At 37.0% G+C, this 18,217-nt stretch overlaps 1 protein-coding gene across 1 annotated transcript; it reads left to right on the top strand.

The window, feature by feature from the left end:
* The first annotated feature begins 11,144 nt into the window (after positions 1-11,144).
* On the top strand, positions 11,145-14,337 carry LOC139717524 (general transcription factor IIE subunit 1-like). Its single transcript, XM_071629028.1, has 2 exons — positions 11,145-11,806; positions 13,685-14,337. Exons 1-2 carry the CDS (start codon positions 11,145-11,147, stop codon positions 14,322-14,324), a joined length of 1,302 nt encoding a protein of 433 aa, XP_071485129.1. The 3' UTR covers positions 14,325-14,337.
* The last annotated feature ends 3,880 nt before the right edge of the window (positions 14,338-18,217 follow it).

Below are 18,217 nucleotides of genomic sequence, written 5' to 3'. Positions count from 1 at the left end.
GACAGGTTCTCTAAAAACAACAACAACAAACCCAGGATATCTGACCTTACAGGGAATTAACGACAGATGTGTAGCAATAAAAATTGACATGATATGAACAGAAGTGGATTGATTGTCCTGATACTCTGTTTTTGTTACTAATATTATTATTCGAATTCGAGGTAATTAACCTCTCATTGCATGCAAACAAGCGTTCCGGAACTACGAATTTGGAAGGGGTATATTTCATTGCAATAATATGGTCATGACAATTCTGTTGGCTTATTTTCAGCTACTGTCCTTTTTTTGTAGAATGACCTCGTGAAGTTAATTTTGAGTGCATTTTTCCGGAAATCACTGTATTGACGTAAAATGAATGTGATGTGTGCGTATTTGGTATTCATGTAATATCATATTTCGTTTCAATGACGAGAGTTTTAACAAGTAGTGCTGATAAAATGTAAATGCATCTTCATATAGTAATATGCATGTTATCATAATAAACACCACTCTTTAGGTATACAAGAACTTGAAAATGAACTGCCTTTCAATATAGTGCGTTAAAGTATACCCATATTGAGCAAGTATGAGGGACAAAAGATTACCCCAAAAAATATACATAAGCATGGAGTCATTTCCTTTCGTCTAAAATGGTTCTGTCATGTTTCATAATCAATAAACGTCAAGAGCTCCAGCTGGGGACGAAATTACGTGAACTTCCTTTCTAGTTTTAAAAAAAAAAATCAAATTCCTGTTTATTTCTACTCTAATTTAATGGTCAAAGCATTATCCTGAAGTTATTGATTGGAGTTTCTGTTTGTTCATTGGTCTGATTCGATTTAATTTCATATTGTATATTTTCATTTAAGAATTATCTTTGTGTGAGTGCGTGTGTATGTGTGTACGAAAATAATCGACAACATACCATTATCTATGTACACATTATATTACTTGTCAATACAATGTATAGCATCAATACAAAAACACCTCTTTTGTTCTCAGCAAACAGCGTAAAGGCATCAGCAAAGAATTATGATTCTGTCAAAGATAAATGGGGTTAAATGCACCGCGGACCGCTGTAATTCGTCTTGTCCTTTACTTGGATGATGACCTCAGAAAATATCAGGGGAAAATTACTGAAATGTATATGTTTATTTTAGAACTTTATATGACATCATCACTTTTGACACAAGGAAGAAGGCATTTGTTTTTCTGAAGGTTTATAGTGGACTTATCTGTGCAGAAATGACATTCATGAATGATCTAGAGAAGAATTCCAGGTGGACTCTGGTATAATACATTTATTATTATGTATATGTGACCGTGCACCTCAATACGAACATAAAGTCGCACACACTGATTTTGCGTGAGGACTGAAAATAAGTGAAATGGGTCAACCTAGCCGAACTTGACTTTTTCATATTTTCTGAAAGAGCGGGTCTTCTTTTACATTATGCTAAAATTTGGTATCATAAAACGGGCAGGAAAGTGTGTTTTTTAGCAGTTTATCTTGAACATTTTTGGTAGAATAGTGTGATTAGGTGTGTCTTTAGAATTCCTTTTTCATTTCTGAAAAACCTTGTCCACACTCTTCACTTTCAACTCTAATAACTTTTGAAAGGATAGTGCTACTGCTTTGAAAGTTGGCATTAATTATAGACAGAATGTGTTGATAAGGCATCTTTAATTTCAGTTTAATTTCATAATCCCTTCATTGTTGTTACTCTGGTGGTTTACTTCCTGTTTTTTGTCCCATTCATCGCATAGCCAGCACGGTCTGGTAAAGATTAAGTGCTTGAATAGACACTGTACTTCAGAGCCTCTTTTCTCAGTTCACACTTTTCCTGAGTTTGTGCTTTCTTTCCAATATTTAGATAGGTTAGGAGAGTCCATTTGATTTGAGTCATACATCATTTTAAAGCTTAAAGTCTGCTCTTTCAGAATATTGTCTTAACTAAAAATTCATGTCTGGCGACTTTTTGTTTGTTTTGAGGTGCAGGGTCACATTTGCTATATTAAGTGTGGCAACCACGCATCGAACTGTTTTATTATGTGGTCTTCTGTCGTCATTTCTTATTAATAAACAATGACTACAAACTGACTTGTTATAGACTCCTCAAAATAATTTCTGCAATTAAAGTATGATATATCATGTTTCTCTTTTACCCGCATTATCTTCGTTGAATAATTATGACATCATAAGAAAGCCTGATTAATTATCTTTAAAATGACATCTCACTTGCTATGATTGGGTATTCCTGGAATGCACAGTAAGACTGAGTATAAGGAAAGGTAAAATGTGAAATGTTGCAGAATAGAGCAAACGTGTTATGTCAAACAGTATAATTCCCATTTGCTTTGTCGTTTCAGGGAAGGAATGTGCTTGAAAAGAATCCATTGTGAGATTATCATTAGATTCCAGGCTTCATCCATGAATTAAAAACTGCAGTAGTATCTGCAGATCACATAGGTACCTATTAATCTCATAGATTGGCAGTAGGTTCTACAGTATTATGACAAATGACTACAAATAAAAGTGGACAAACTAAGATAGAGATGAAAAAAAAGCATGGTGAACCTCTCCGCCGCTTCATTTTACCTTGTATTTCCTCATAAGCAATGATATCGATGTACATGTATCACTGTCCGGTTTCATGTCACGGGGCAGTGTTTTCTACAGGAATCACATAAGTCACGCTTTCGCCAATTAAAACCTTCACCAACACTGACTAATGTCGTGTTCTACATAATGTTTTTCTATCACGGCAAACAATTATTATCATTATTCTCAGCTTCCTCCATTTTTTCCATATCTCCATCATTCAATCTATATGTCAGAATATATTGAGCTATCTATGGGTGGGGGACTCTACTTTTCACCTTCTCTCACTTGGACTGTCATTTATCACGGATGCTCTGCTATAAAATCAACGCTATGCAAGCTTTTCCTATACAAGATTCTGTCTGCTTCTTTCATAACCTATTCCCTTTAAACAAGACTACATTAATTCTTCAATCGCTTAATTATAACATTCGTCTTTTTTCGGGATGGGTGAAGTTTCTATACTAGTTCTATTATTATGCTTAAAACTTTTCGTAGTTTCCCGTTTTAGCCAGGTTCACCCCTCCCCCTCCCCCCCCCCCCCCGAAGAAAAAGAGCGTTGGATTTATAGGTCTTACTCAAGCGTAAACCCTCCTTAATGTCTCACACCCTTTTAACGGATTAAATAACATCAAAAAATGATTTAAAAAAAAATATCAAGTGTGGCTCATCTGAAACCCAATCAGTCTGCAATCGTGACAGTATGATAGAATCTCAAAATTTACGTCTGATTATAAATATATCATGAATATATCATGCATCTTTAATCAATGTATTTTCCAAGTTTAAGTATGTAAGCGGTGCTCTGTCCCAGAAAAAAAAATGAAATTTCTGTAATATTGTTAATCCGCCAGACGAGTGATAGGGTATCTTCTAAATTCCTTAGATTGAAAATCAATCCATGAGATTGTGGTTAGGTACAAATCCAAAATTAGACTGAATAATTAAGTTGACTTCTAAATAATATCATTTTGAGATTTTCAGTCTAATTTTGGATTTGTTCCTCATCTAAATCCATGAATTTAGAGAGTATGCCCTCAAGTAATGCCCTATATATGCAACTTAGCTAAAAACCAAAGAACACTTTTGGAGAAGCCGAAACAGTGCAACTATCACGAAAGTCATTTACTCCCCATGCAACTTGATATCTTGCCGGCATCTACAAACATTTCTGTCTTGATATTCTCTCAATGCATCCACAATTTTCCGCTCTACATTCATGGTCTGATCTTCTCTATATTTAGTTGTTGCAATGTGGTCATTTGTTCTTTTTCTTGCTGTTGTTTGTCGTTTTTGTGTCATTTTCCTCGTTTAAGTATAATATACATTCAGCGATACTCTCTTGTTCTCGCTTCTATCCTCAGCAGAAGAGAAGAATCAAAGCCAGTTAACGATATTCCAGTAGAAAGCAAGAACACAAGGACAGAGCCAATATCAACCAACTTTTCACTCCAAAGACAGCTGAGCAGCAACTCACACTAATTTGCAATCTTTTGAGATAGAATGGCGAAAACAAGTTGAGTTCTTACATATCAATTAGTCATACGACCAGATCTCTACAGCATCAAAGCTAACATCAGAATATAAACGTATACTGTGACGACACCTCATGTATCCGCCGGTTATGCCCCCTGTATAGTTATTAGGTGGTCTATGTAATATGCATGCATGATAACATTTTGTTATTACTGTTCTAGTGTTGCTGGTTTTTTTTCGTAATTTTGAAATGTAAAATAATAATGATGTATGGACTACAAGGTATACGTATAACCTCACTATATAATATAGCATCAATATCGATTGTGCTAGCACTGCTCTTCTTCCATGTATGTGGGCGTTGTCATTGTTATTTTCAATAATAACAAACAACAGCTGACATCTATAATAAAGAACCCTGGAACCATCTAAGCAGCCCTGGGGTGTTTGTTTGTTTGTTTGTTTGTTTTTATAGCAGGTTAATTAATTTAAGAAAATATTAACGTTTTCGAGGAGAGCAAACTTCTACCCATGAAGTTCAGACAGCGAAACTTATAAAGTATCAGTTTCATGTAGTAATCATTGACAACGTTAATATTTCAAGATGACTAAAATAGGAATTCTATTGTCTTTGCTCATTTCCCCCCTAATAAAGTAACTTTAGTCACCTTGAAATATAAATGGCAATGATTATTGTAAACATTGAACTGATCGCATAGGTTAGAATTCTTGACACTGATATCATTTCCATTCGTTAAAAAATGATTGTATTATAGCAACAATCATGTTCAATAGAGCAAAATATTCTTTGTCAGTTTATGTGCTCAAGAAAAGAAAAGACGCTGCAATCACAAAAAGTCAAGTATATACCGAATTTCATGTTTGCTTAATTCAATTCGATTCAAATCAATTCAAATGAATTTATTGGGAATTTTCTGCATTGAATATTTAATTGTTACAAAATAATGAAAGACAGTCATTTCTTTTTATTTTAAAGACAATAAAACATACAGTGTGTACATCGGAACATAACTGAGATAAATTATACGTGTACAGATTAAAGAAAAGAATAAGAGAACACGTCAATATTGGGAACCATTTGGGATTAAGAGAATTAAATGATTTGACTGGATTATGACGCATGTATTGGGAGTGTGTATGCAGAAGACTGGTCGTCAAATAAGCATATTGCTATGAGATACGACAGCCTTGAAAGAGAAGAAAAAAAGAAAAAAAATGGGCTGGTGCAATTTTGTGAAAGAGCCCAGTAGGCGCGCGATATATAGATGCCTTTTATTACAAGATGACAAAACTTGAATATGTTTTTGTTTTAAACTGATCGACTGAGAACTGTTTATTGCTTTGTACATGACTATCGTCATTGTTTGTTGATACTTGATGGGGAGTAAAAAATAGAAAGAAAAAATATTGTAGGTAACAAGCATCTAGGCCGCCTACTGTTACTCTTGATAAGAACTAAAATTATGGTTATGTGACAATGTCTTCTGTCCTGCAACTCAACAGAAAGTGAGCAAGATAACTGAACTTGATACTTTATGAGCTGCGAAGCAAACATGCATCACCTTTTTTTTTTTTTTTTTTTTACAAAACAAACATTCTCCTCATATTATATGAATATTTACAAAGTGACTGAAGAACAGTTTATATAGACACTGATAGAGGTTAATATTTCTTCTTAAAGTTAGATTAAATATCATACAGTCTAATTACGTGTGCATTCTGAATTGTTATGCGTAATTTTGTTGTTCTAACAAAAATATGTTACCCTAGTGAATTTGCACTCTATATTGCTAAAAAAAAATATATGGGAAGAAAATTTGCGGTCACTGTGGATTCGAATAAGAGAGCAAATGGAATTAGGAAGCAAAAATAATTTTTTCTGCGCAAAAAAAAAAATAAATCTAATAAGCGTCTGTTCTCTCCTGCTAGTATTGCACAAAAAAGATAGCTGATAATAGAGATAATACTTTTTCTTTCACTGTCTTCTCAACGTTATAAAAAAGATCATAGAATATATGAAAACATAAACACAAAAAGTTATCTCATTACAAATCTAACTGCACGTATTTACCTTATAGAAAGCTAGGCTTAGTATTCAAGAACCGCATGTTTACAAAAAAAAAAAAAAAAACAAGGATAGGATGGTGGAATTTAGACATCACCTGCCTATCATACTTCCGTTAAAGGTAGGGGATACCTTTTACAGACCTCCCAAAATGCAGCAAAACATCAAATATGAACCTCAGCGGACTTGCTTAGGCCACTGCTTAGAAATTTGGAAGTCAACAGTTATCTAAAATTTGAATAATGCACAAAACTCAACTACTCAGTAGTTCTGTGTGTCAGCCACACTTAAGCCTTTTTGTTGCATTCTTCTGTATTTGTGATCTATAAACACAAATCTAAAAGTACAAGAGCTGATGTAATAACATATAGACTGTGTGGTAAGAATGTATATAGAAATGTTTGTAAGTGTTGATGAACTTTCTTCACAAAAGATACATGATGGACACACATGCAGTACATGGGTCTGCAAAGGTAGCCTAGTAATGTACTGGAATTTACGGTGAGCCCCGAAAACAATTCAATTCAAAATCTAACCGTCAAAAAACTGTACTAAATGTTACCTTCCACTTTCAATACTTTGTGGGAGTTTCTAAAATGATATTCTCTTCAACATACCACTGTATTTATACAACTCTTCATTTAAGGCGTGCAAATGGGATTCCCTACCTTTAAACGAAAGAGCATCCCTGGGTTACGCCTTTTGCTTCCCGACGTCATGGGCACTTGCAGGATTGAAGATCCGTCCATTAACACCATTTCGCGAACAGGCGCCAATATTCTTATAAATCTGCATAGGTTTGATGTAGCAGGCAGTGACATAATAAAAGGGAAGGGAGAAAGACTAATAGCAGAAAGTGTGAAGACGGTTAAGGAAAGGGAATTTGTAACGGCAGGCAGTTCGTGCTATATTCGCTCTCTCAATTTTGCCAGTTAAAAAAATTATTTGCCCTGAACTCACGGATTCATAATTACAACACACGTCAAAGAAACCTCTTCCATCGTCCTCATGTAAGGACTATACTGTTTCCTTGAATTCTTTCCGAACCACTTGTATTAAAGAGTGGTACCAACTACCAAGTCCTGTTGACATTAGGAACAGTACAATATTCTCTAGGTTCAAAGTTCAGTGTAAAAAATATCTATTAGACAATTTGAAATGAATTTGTTAAACTACATGTTAAACATTTATTTGATGTTATGTAGGTTGGCCAGCCTACTTTAGTTTTGAGTGCTCTGTGTGGTGTGGTTGTGTATGGGGGTGTGAGGGTGTGTGTGTGTGTGTGTTTACACTGTATAAAAAAAGGTGTTAGATTTAACACCACGGGTGTTAAATCTAACACCGATCAAACTTCAATAAAGGACCACACCCACAGGTGTTGAAAATGCACTGTGATGGTGTTGAAAAGTGTTCACCTGACACTTCGTGGTGTTAATTTGACACTGTACCTGGTGTTATTTTGACACTGTACTGGTGTTAATTCAATAATGACACCACATGGTGTTGATTTGATATTTGTTGGTGTTGATATCAATGGTTTAACACCCGTCCAGCTTCAATAAGAGACCACACCAGCTGGTGTTACTGTGGTGTAAATTCATTTTCACATTTTTTCAAAAATCTTGTATTTTAATGTAAAATTCTTGATCGTCTTGTTTGAATTAAAAATCAACAAGAAGTGCATTTACTAAGAAACTCTTCAAAAAACTTGTTATCTTGTTATTTATGTTTGGTTTTTGAATAGATTGAATTGAACTGCAAATAAAAAATCTTAAATCTTCAATTCTTTACTCCTGACACTGACTGGTATAGGACTGATATTCGTAACTTTGACTCGAGAAGAAATAAAACAGAATCCAACAACTCCCGACGAAGCTTTTCAACTGATGTAGGTGAAGGTATAATCCTTCAAAGTCATGAAATTTCAAGGAACTTTCAAGTATTTCGGCGTAATGAACCAGATACAAAAGAGGAGCACAAAACGTGATTAAGACCAACTTTGTACTTGTACCGTACGGTCATCACATTCAGGATTGTGTTGACAATATGCAATGGGTTTACCTACAGGATGCTACATAGCGCAGATTGGGTCTCTTCTGTTGAGTCTTTATCTTCAATCTTCCTTTTGATCCTCCATCCTCTTATTCTGCTACTCCTCCATGCTCCTCCTCTGTACTTTATAATTCACTCTTCATACGGTGGTTTTGCAAGTTGGGCACCAGCCTGTTGATGATGCGTATGACGCGGGATGTGAATTTGGATTTGCTGCCCTCTCGCAATCATCTCGCGCACGCGAGCATCGTTTTTGTACTGTTTTGATGTGCAAATTACTAGTATAGCATGCATGCATGCAATGTGTACAAGTAGGGTCTATGCACTTTTGTACATAAACAGCGCACACTTCTGGAGGCGAATGGGTCTGATGGTATGAAACTGTGGTAAGTATACGATTTGGATGGTGGTTTTTGATTTTGCACTCTTGTTCTCGTTCTTCTTCTGCTGTTATCTTTGTAGACCTCATAGATCTTCATAATGGGAGTTGTGTCTCTGTACTACCCCCATGTTTTCTTTGGTGAAGTTCTCTTGCTGTAGTCCCATTCATAAGGCAATGTGTACAGTTCATATCGTAATCTCTTGCCTTACACAAAACCCACGATTTATAAAGTAGCTTGTAGGCCTACCGTAGCGTAGGCCTACACGAAGATGGTAATCCTGGGGTTTCAACACTGTACATATAAGTTATTCCTTTTTTTTTCAACTTAACAGTACTGTGCAGTACTGGTTAAGGTGAAGAATCAGGTTTATAACCGAATAACATTTTGGTGAGATAATGAGAAACCTAATTACAGTACTGTAACCCGTTGAGGACGCGGACGAGTCCCGAGTAGATAAAGTTAAAAGTTTACTCGGGCAGCACGGATCTATGGGAATGCGTGTTGACTGTTGTAGCGAAATTAATTAGCCCGCCTTGAACGGGTTAACTAGTCTTATGAAATATGAAAGAACATGTAGTTTCAAGGAAGATTAAACATCCTGACATTTGGCAAACATTTATTTGATGAAAATTGGCTAAGAAATGAATGAGATATCACCCCCCCCCCCTAGCCCGACCAGACACTGTTACGCTATGCGACGTACCATGTACAGCGACTGGGCTGTGTATAGTTACCCCCCCCCCCCCCCCAAAAAAAAAAAACAAAAAAAAAAGCGGTCATAATAAAATTGACAGGCCAAGACTACAGACAAGAGTAACACTTTGGAAGTTTTATAGGATTTCTTTGTTTTTTCTTGTTTATAGATATCTCGGTCATTTCAAAACCAATTTTCATCCAATAAACTTTTGATGTTTATATCAGTTAGAATTGTATTTGTATGCTCTTTACCGTTTCCGTAGGGTGGTTTCTAAATATCTCGCAAATGTTACAACTAACAAATAATGTTTATTCAATATTGCAGTATTGGGATGCAAACCACGTTTTACATATAAAGAAGATTAAAACTACACATGTAATAAAAAAGTCAAACTTGCCATTTTGTTTTGTTTTGTTTTTGAACTGTTTTTTTAGGCTCAAACTAGAGTTCTACTTCTAGACTATGGCTAGAAGAAATGTAGAGACAGAGTGTTCTAGTCTGGACTTCAAGTACTGAACCTCTACTGGATGCTATTTATTTAAAAAGAAAAGAAGTTTAAACCAGCTATGTCCACTGTACATACCAATTGTGACCGTGCACCTCAAAACGAACATAAAGTCGCACACACTGATTTTGCGTGAGGACTGCAAATAAGTGAAATGGGTCAACCTAGCCGAACTTGACTTTTTCATATTTTCTGAAAGAGCGGGTCTTCTTTTACGTTATGCTAAAATTTGGTATCATAAAACGGGCAGGAAAGTGTGTGTTTTTAGCAGTTTATCTCGAACATTTTTGGTAGAATAGTGTGATCAGATATGTCTTCAGAATCCCTTTTTCATTTCTGAAAAACCTTGTCCACACTCTTCACTTTCAACTCTAATAACTTCTGAAAGGATAGCGCTACTACTTTGAAAGTTGGCATTAATTATGGACAGAATGTGTTAATGAGGCATGCTTAACTTCAGTTTAATCTGATAATCCCTTCATTGTTGTTACTCTGGTGGTTTACTTCCTGTTTTTTGTCCCATTCATCGCACAGCCAGCACGGTTTGGTAAAGATTAAGCGCTTGAATAGACACTGTACTTCAGAGCCTCTTTTCTCAGTTCATACTTTTCCTGAGTTTGAGCTTTCTTTCCAATATTTAGATAGGTTAGGAGAGTCCGTTTGATTTGAGTTATACATCATTTTAAAGCTTAAAGTCTGCTCTTTTAGAATATGGTCTTAACTGAAAACTCATGTCTGGCGACTTTTTGTTTGTTTTGAGGTGCAGGGTCACAATTACTAGATTTCAAACTACAACAACTCTTTATCTACAGGTGTATATGAAATGAAAGAGGAAAATAACAGACATTCAAGGGCTGCATGCTGTTGAAGTAATTGCATTCACCATGACTGAATACAATTTCACACATACATGTAGATCTAACATTAGTCAATGATACTTTAGTTTTTGAGTTTGCTGAATGGATGTTACCAGAATGACCGGTAAAACAGTATTGTGATGTTGGTTGTCGTGGCTGACACAGTGCTGGCTATTGTATTGTAATTGTGGAAGGAAAAGTTGACTTTACACTATCCTGTCACTGTACACAAGTGTCGCATGTTTCCAACGGCATGTGGTCAGGCTATTCAAGGAAAAGTTAGACTATTTCACAGTGGTGAAAGATGGTTTGTAACTCAAATTTCTATTCAAGTGAATTGCATTGTACACTGGGTTCAAGGGCAAAGTCGCGATATAGGTCCCACCACTGTAGTCTATTTGTTGTTTACTTATTTTCAGATACATTGTATCACAATTCTTATCTCTAGCTATCTCATCTATCTTCCTAGAATTCTTTGTTCTCTGTGGGCACCGAGACCTGAAGAAGATGTCTGCCGGTGCAGCAGCAGCAGAGCCTGGTGTTCTCACCGAGGTACCTGACAAACTGAAGCGTCTGGCCAAGTTCATCATGCGCAGCTTCTACACCATCGAGCACGCCCTGATAGTGGATCTCCTGGTGCGCAACTCCATCATGAAGGAGGATGATCTCGCCGAGCTCCTCAAGTTTGACAAGAAGCAACTCAGAACTCTGCTCATGAAGATAAAGAATGACAAGCTCTTGAAACAAGTCATGCGGGTAGAGACCCAAGCAGACGGGAGAGCGAATCGCCACTACTACTACTACATCAACTACAAGACGTTTGTCAATGTGGTCAGATTCAAATTGGACCGCATGCGCCAGAAAATTGAAAATCGAGAGAGGGACTCGACGTGCAAGGCACTGTTTAAATGCACAAAGTGCTCGAAGACGTACAACGAGTTTGATGCCCAACTCCTCTTCGACCCCGTTTCCATGGACATGAAGTGCACCTACTGTGGGGAGAGCGTTGAGGAGGACGAGAGCGCTGTGCCCAGGAGAGACTCCGTCACGCAGATGGTGAAATTTAACGAACAGATGAAGCCCATCTTTGATCTACTGAGAGATGTTGAAAACATCAAGCTAGCTCAGGAAATCCTGGAACCAACTCCTGTTCAGTTACCGGATGCAAGGTAAATATTGTAGATTTGAGCAGTAGTCTAAACATGGTGATCAATAGTAACATTTTAAAAATGATTATTGGCATTGGAGTGGACATCAATATAATATGAACTGGCCTTGAGGGGAATATGACATTATTATTGCCTGAACTACAATTGTGTTGCCCTAGTCAGAGACGAGGGCAATGTGATTGAAGTGAGGGCCATTAATGTTGTATCCCCCGAAATTAGCCAAGCCATATAACTATTATTACCCATTTCAGGCGTCTTGAGTATGAATAGAAATTTTAACAATATCAACTTTTTACAACTTCCCAGTAACAATTTTCACTCAGCGCCAACTCATGCTCTACACTACTGGACTGCAACCATACCATGCACAGCTCAGACAAGCCGCGAGCATTACATTGTATATACTGTACATCTAGTGCACACAGTCACACACATGACATACAATGTACAAAAGGCGGCTCCAGTGTTCGTCCTCTATTTTTACATTTTAACGTATGGGAATTTGCCCTCTATTGCAAAACTGTCATCAACAGCAAGTTTTCACCACTGAGTGCTCAAGTGTCCTGATGCCATACAGTATTCCCCTCTTTCTTAACATGTACAGCTGTAAATCCCATAGGCATTTGTAAAAGAGGGGGATGTACTTCCCTCTTTTCTCTGCTGGCACTGAAAACGAGGTGAACACAAAATAATTGTAGAACCACAGCTCAGATGTCTGACATGGGTTGTAATAGAATATTCTATGCAACAGGCTTGAAATGCTATTAAGGGACTTACAAGTACAATTCCCCCCCAAAAAAAAAAAAAAAATAAAAAATAAAAAAATAAAAAAATAAAAATCATATCCTGTCGTTTCGAACATTCTGTATTACATGTTTTTCTGATGTTGAGATCATCATATTCATGTCATTTAGTCAAAATACTGAGAAAGGAATGCATAGCATCATACTGAATTTTCTTTGGAATTCATATGGGCAACATCAACACCAATTCCGTGGCACGCACAAAGCAGCTTTTTGCCTCCTGAGAGCAGTACCTACAAGTACTAGGTTTTATTTATGTGTGCATGCTACTCCCTAAAATAATGTGCTTTTCACACAATGTTTTTTGTCTCACAAATTATTTGTTGCTGATTATTAATCAATCAGTGCATGACATACATTGAACATTTTAGTTTTACTGAAAGTATTAAAACTCAACCATATGGCTCTTAACATTCATGTTATGATGATGTTCTCCCTTGGGAAAGCTGCCAGTATATTCTGCCCAATAAACACTACAAAATAGCAACTATCACATACAGTAGTCTTGTTCATCCAGTGCCTTACTGATATCTACTTACTGATCCATGAGATACATGAAAAAAAACAAAAACAGAAGGTAGAAAAGCAAGTGAGGAAAGCAGGACGTACACTGTACACAACTTCTGTGCGTGCAGTGTGTCACAAATGGGAGATTGTAGAAGTGGACAAAGAATGAAAACTTCAATTCTATTGTGCATATTTTACACATAGTTTGTTCAATTTGTTACAAAAGGTAGAACCCCTCTCTGAGACTAGACGTACATGTATGTGACAAATAAGTATGACTGAGTTAGATGAAATGTAACATGCATCTCTCTCATAGAATGGAAATCCTTACCTCTTCCTTGTATTATAACATGCACCAATCTTGAATAGGTTGATATTCAATGTATCAAAATTTATTTTGCATTTGGACAAAGCTGATTCTACGTTGTATGATTGTTCTTTTCTTTGAAAAGTCATGAATTGAGGTAAAAAAAATAAGCCATGAAATTAGAGTTCACCTGTGCTGACATCAAGTAAAATGAATATGTTCTTGTGAGTAATGATGATTCCAAATCTTGTCAATCTGCAGGAAACGAGGAGGGGAGAGGGGTATCAATGCTGGAGGGCCCCAGCATGGATGGAGAGAGGGCAACCGCACCACCGCAGACCTGTACCACCAGGATGTCACCATTAACATTGGAGGAGACAATCAGGGACCTGCAGAGAACCAGCCAGCACCAAAGGAGCGCCCCATCTGGATGACCGCAAGCACAGTAGATGGTGCCATCAGTGAGACGGCACCCTCAGCTAGCGGTGCGGTGCCCAGTGAGAAGAGCGGTGCTCGGCACAGCGATAAGGCAAATGAGGGGGAGATCATGAGGGCGCTGTTAGCTCACGAACGGAAAGTCGGGCAACGGCCAAGCTTCCATCACGAACCGAACAGCGACAATGAGAGCGATGCCAGCGCCTCCGACGAGGAATTTCCCATGGCGACAAACCATCTGATGACAGAAGATAGATTTGCGTTTGGCGTGCCTATGGATGGGGGGATGTCAGTGAGGCAGGAGGAGGAGGAAGAAGAAGAGGAGGAAGATATGGTCGTCATGGTTGCAGGGAGACCGGTTGCACTGGAAGATATCACATCAGAGCTCATTGAGCAAATGACTCCCACTGAAAAGGATGGATACATTAGACTAGCACAACAGGCTCATGCAGACCTGTACGAATGACACGCACTTGCAACACCACCTCATGCCGCATTGTTATTTCTGATGTGTTCATTTTACTTGGTACTAGTTTGAAAAATGCAAGGTTGAACCGTAATTCATTGTTCATCATTATTTGTGCCTGGGTCAGTCAGTTAAATGTAGTGAATTTCAGTGTCATTAGGGCAATTTCGTTTTGTATGTTCACTTCTTCATTAAAGTTTAGACAGTGAATGCTTCTTACCCCAAGCTGACAAACCTAATTTGAAAAGATAAATTTTGGTAGAGAATCTATCAATTTTGATCATTGCCACAGCCTTTCTATGACCAAGTTTGGTTGTTTTTTTTTTTTGGTTTTTTTTTTTTTGTTCCCTTGTGTGTGTGTGTGTGTGTGGTGGGGGGGGGGGGTGAATCCTCATCAATAGCAAATAGGCAGAGTGTGCAGCCTTGTTGGTGATAACCATGCTTCTCATTAAAAGAAGAAATTCACAAGAAAATATTTTTTGTTTTTTAAATCTTGCACTTCTCTCATTGTACTTATCATAAGGGGCTCAGTAGGAAGTCACAGAGGTATAGCTGAAATCATATCTATGATTTCAACCTTGTCTATTGACTAAAGCAAGCACAAAAAAGGGTGTACATGTACTTGTTCATGCATGTGTTTGCTTGAACTGATTCTTGTTTCACACACAAAAGTGTCACATACATTTACTTAAAGGGGATGGCTAGTAACTGATCAGTGGGAATCAGTGGGATTGCTGAGGGATGATTGTTCCAATCCTTATGGGATTCACTTAAGAGTACATTATATATCTATTCTTGTGTGAAAACTATTTGCTTCAGAATGGTCTCATATTCAAGTAATGTGCAGTTTAATGTTTCCAGGTAAGCGTCCCTGGTCAGTGACGGGGCATTAATCTGCACATTACTTGAATATGAGACCGTTCTGAAGCAAATAGTTTTCACACAACAGTAAATATATAATGTACTCTTAAATGAATCCCACAAGGATTGGAACAATCATCCCTCAGCATTCCCACTGGCACTGATTCCCACTGATCTGTTACTAGCCATCCCCTTTAAGGTGAATCTTGCATTATCCATGGACCGGATGAAACTGTGTTTGTAAATTTTGTCCATTGATTCCATGAACTATCATCTTTGTACTGAAATGTGCAAGCTACAGTTGTTGTAGGAGACCAAATTCTATGCAATAATGAAAAAAAAAGTGTTTTGTCTTTGCTTGGATTTGTAGAATACAATCCATTGTATTTTTGACAGCTGAGAGGATATCCTTTTATTAATAAAGCTGGGGGAAAAAAAAATCCTGTCTCTTGTCAAAGAATGAGAGAATGAGGCTGGACCATTGTAAAAATGAGATTCAAGCCATGGAAGTGTACCATGAAATATCCTGAAGCTCTATACTACAGATGTACTATTGCACAAATGACTCCACATCACAACATTAGTAGGGAATAATGAAGATGATGCACATTAATGCATCATGTGCTAGTTTTTTAATGCCTTTCCCACATACAATGTACATTATATGTGTACGTCATTATGTGTCTAATTGTATGTATGTCTACCTTCATCTTGAAAGCAGAATGCTTGATGATATTGCTTCAGTTTTAAGTGGAATTTGTTTGCGGATTTATGCCTAGGTGTTTATGATACAACACTATAAAACCTAAGCAGTGGCAGGCAATGACATATACCTCAAATGTTGAAGCAGACTAATCTGATGGGATTCCATCCAGAAGTTTAGTGCAAATAAATATCAGCATTTCCTTTTGTATCATCTCAGCATGTTAAAACCTCAAGGACATAGGTGAATGTGAGATTTGAACGTGTACTAGTATTCAAAAGAATTTTTGTGCATGGAGGCAACAAAATATTGCCTCTGAGAAAAGATCAAAGATATATCATAAATTGTGTTATGACAGCATTGCGGGTTAAAAGAAAGATTTTGTAGACAAGTTAGTAAAAAATGGTTGTTCTACATGTATGTGGATAATTACCTTCCCTGCATTATACGTAAAACATCCTAGAAAGAGAGATTCCGCAGGGGACAGTTTTGTCTCAAACTTTTGAATGTCAAGAATGGCAGTTTCAAATTGTAAAGGGCATGTTTATTTTTTCTTCAGAAAGTGGTCCAAAATATCAGCATTGTTCTGTCCATAACATAACACTGAATGCTTGAATATTGATTGGATGTATTAGTTCACATATTATTCTTGAGAATTAGCAAGAGGGCAATGAGAAGTCTTATTTGATGCTATTATCATGTAATACTAAATAATATAAGTATGATTTGATGTGAACAGAAATGCGAGTACGTGTACCCTTTTCACTGGGAAGTTGAGTGGGTGCATCATCTTGTGAAGTTGTTGCAAAGAAACAGGCACAGTGGGGACTTTATCCTATGAGAATTAAAAAGGTTTGTACTTCACTATCTCATTCAATTGTGATGGTTTTGTAAGGTTCTAGCAACTCATTTCCTTTGCAGGGGAATCTGCTTCACAAGAAATGTTTGAACATAAATTACTTGGTTTTAGTGTTTTTATCAAAGGAGTGAAACTGAAGACACAGACCAGTGTAAATTTGAATGATTGCAAGCTCCAGGTACCAGGTGTACGTGTCATCATAAGAATATAATTACTATTGACATATGGTACAGAACATTGTTTATTTAAATGTGTTTTGTGAAGAACTTGTTCATGGAAACAAGTTATCCTATACTCAACATTGACACCTGTCTCTGCAACAGAGGAATCTTTTTTTTTTTTTTTTGTACAATGGCATTGTCTTTTTCTCTGTTTCCCATGGAGTTTGTTATCAGCAGGAATGTTTGTAAGAATTGATGCAATGTGTGCTCAATGTTGGAGTCCAGCATTGGTGTTGTTGGTTCCTTGTTCATATGCTTGAAGGATAATAAAATGCAGTTTATGTCCTTGTTCTTACACCTGGTTTTTTTTTGTGCTTTATTTTCTCTAACTATTATTGCTGTAACACATCTTGAATGTAAGCAGTGCAAGCTGACAAACACTCACCTTCAGACTACGTACATGTGTCCTGATTATGCCGGCTTGTTCAAAGAAACTGTTTGGATCATGTTTGCAGTGGTCTGACTGGATCTTTGCACCATTTTGCACACATGCATTTTATTGATAATCTTCACCAGGGATGATTTTAATCATGTACACAATTGTACATTATTACATACAGATTGCTGATTTATAGGTGTATCGCTGTTTAACTCAACTTTATAATCATGCACTTTAGAGTTAAAATACAGCAAGATGCACTGCCAAACATACATGCATGTACTGTTGAGACTTTATTTGATAATCAGAGGCGGATCCATGCAGGAATTCTGTAAAGGGGGGGGGGGGTTCGGTGCAAAAAATATTTCTAGTCTTCCGGGTTTCCTCGACTGACAAGCAAAAATAGTAATAATGATAATGAATAGATAGATAGATAGATAGATAGATAGATAGATAAATAGATAAATAAATAAATATAAAGGGGAGGCGCGCACCCGATGTGCCCTCCCCCATGGATCAGATCTGCCACTGATAATTCTCGTATGTATTAACCATTTTCACCTGCATGAAGAATTCATGATACAACGTGTATCAGAGAACAAGCTACAATAGGAGGTTAAAAAAAAAAAAGGACAAGAAAACAATCCTCTTCCACCTTCCTGGAGAAAGGATAAAATAACGCTGACATTCATTATCATTTACATATCGTGATTACACAGGCTGATTTAAAGATTAACAAAAGAAAATAATTGTAAGTGCTCTTTCACAGAAGAAAGTAATCACGATGATGATACATGGGCAACCATCGGCCAAAGCTCGGAGAGAGTGCATGGGTATAGTGTCCATTGTGTCCGTCCACGAATTCAACAT

Source organism: Diadema antillarum, unplaced genomic scaffold, assembly GCF_040938485.1.
Source record: "Diadema antillarum isolate AM-2024a unplaced genomic scaffold, OU_Dant_1.0 scf00000076, whole genome shotgun sequence".
Taxonomy (NCBI): Eukaryota; Metazoa; Echinodermata; class Echinoidea; order Diadematoida; family Diadematidae; genus Diadema; species Diadema antillarum.
This window is presented reverse-complemented; position numbering and strand designations above follow the sequence as displayed.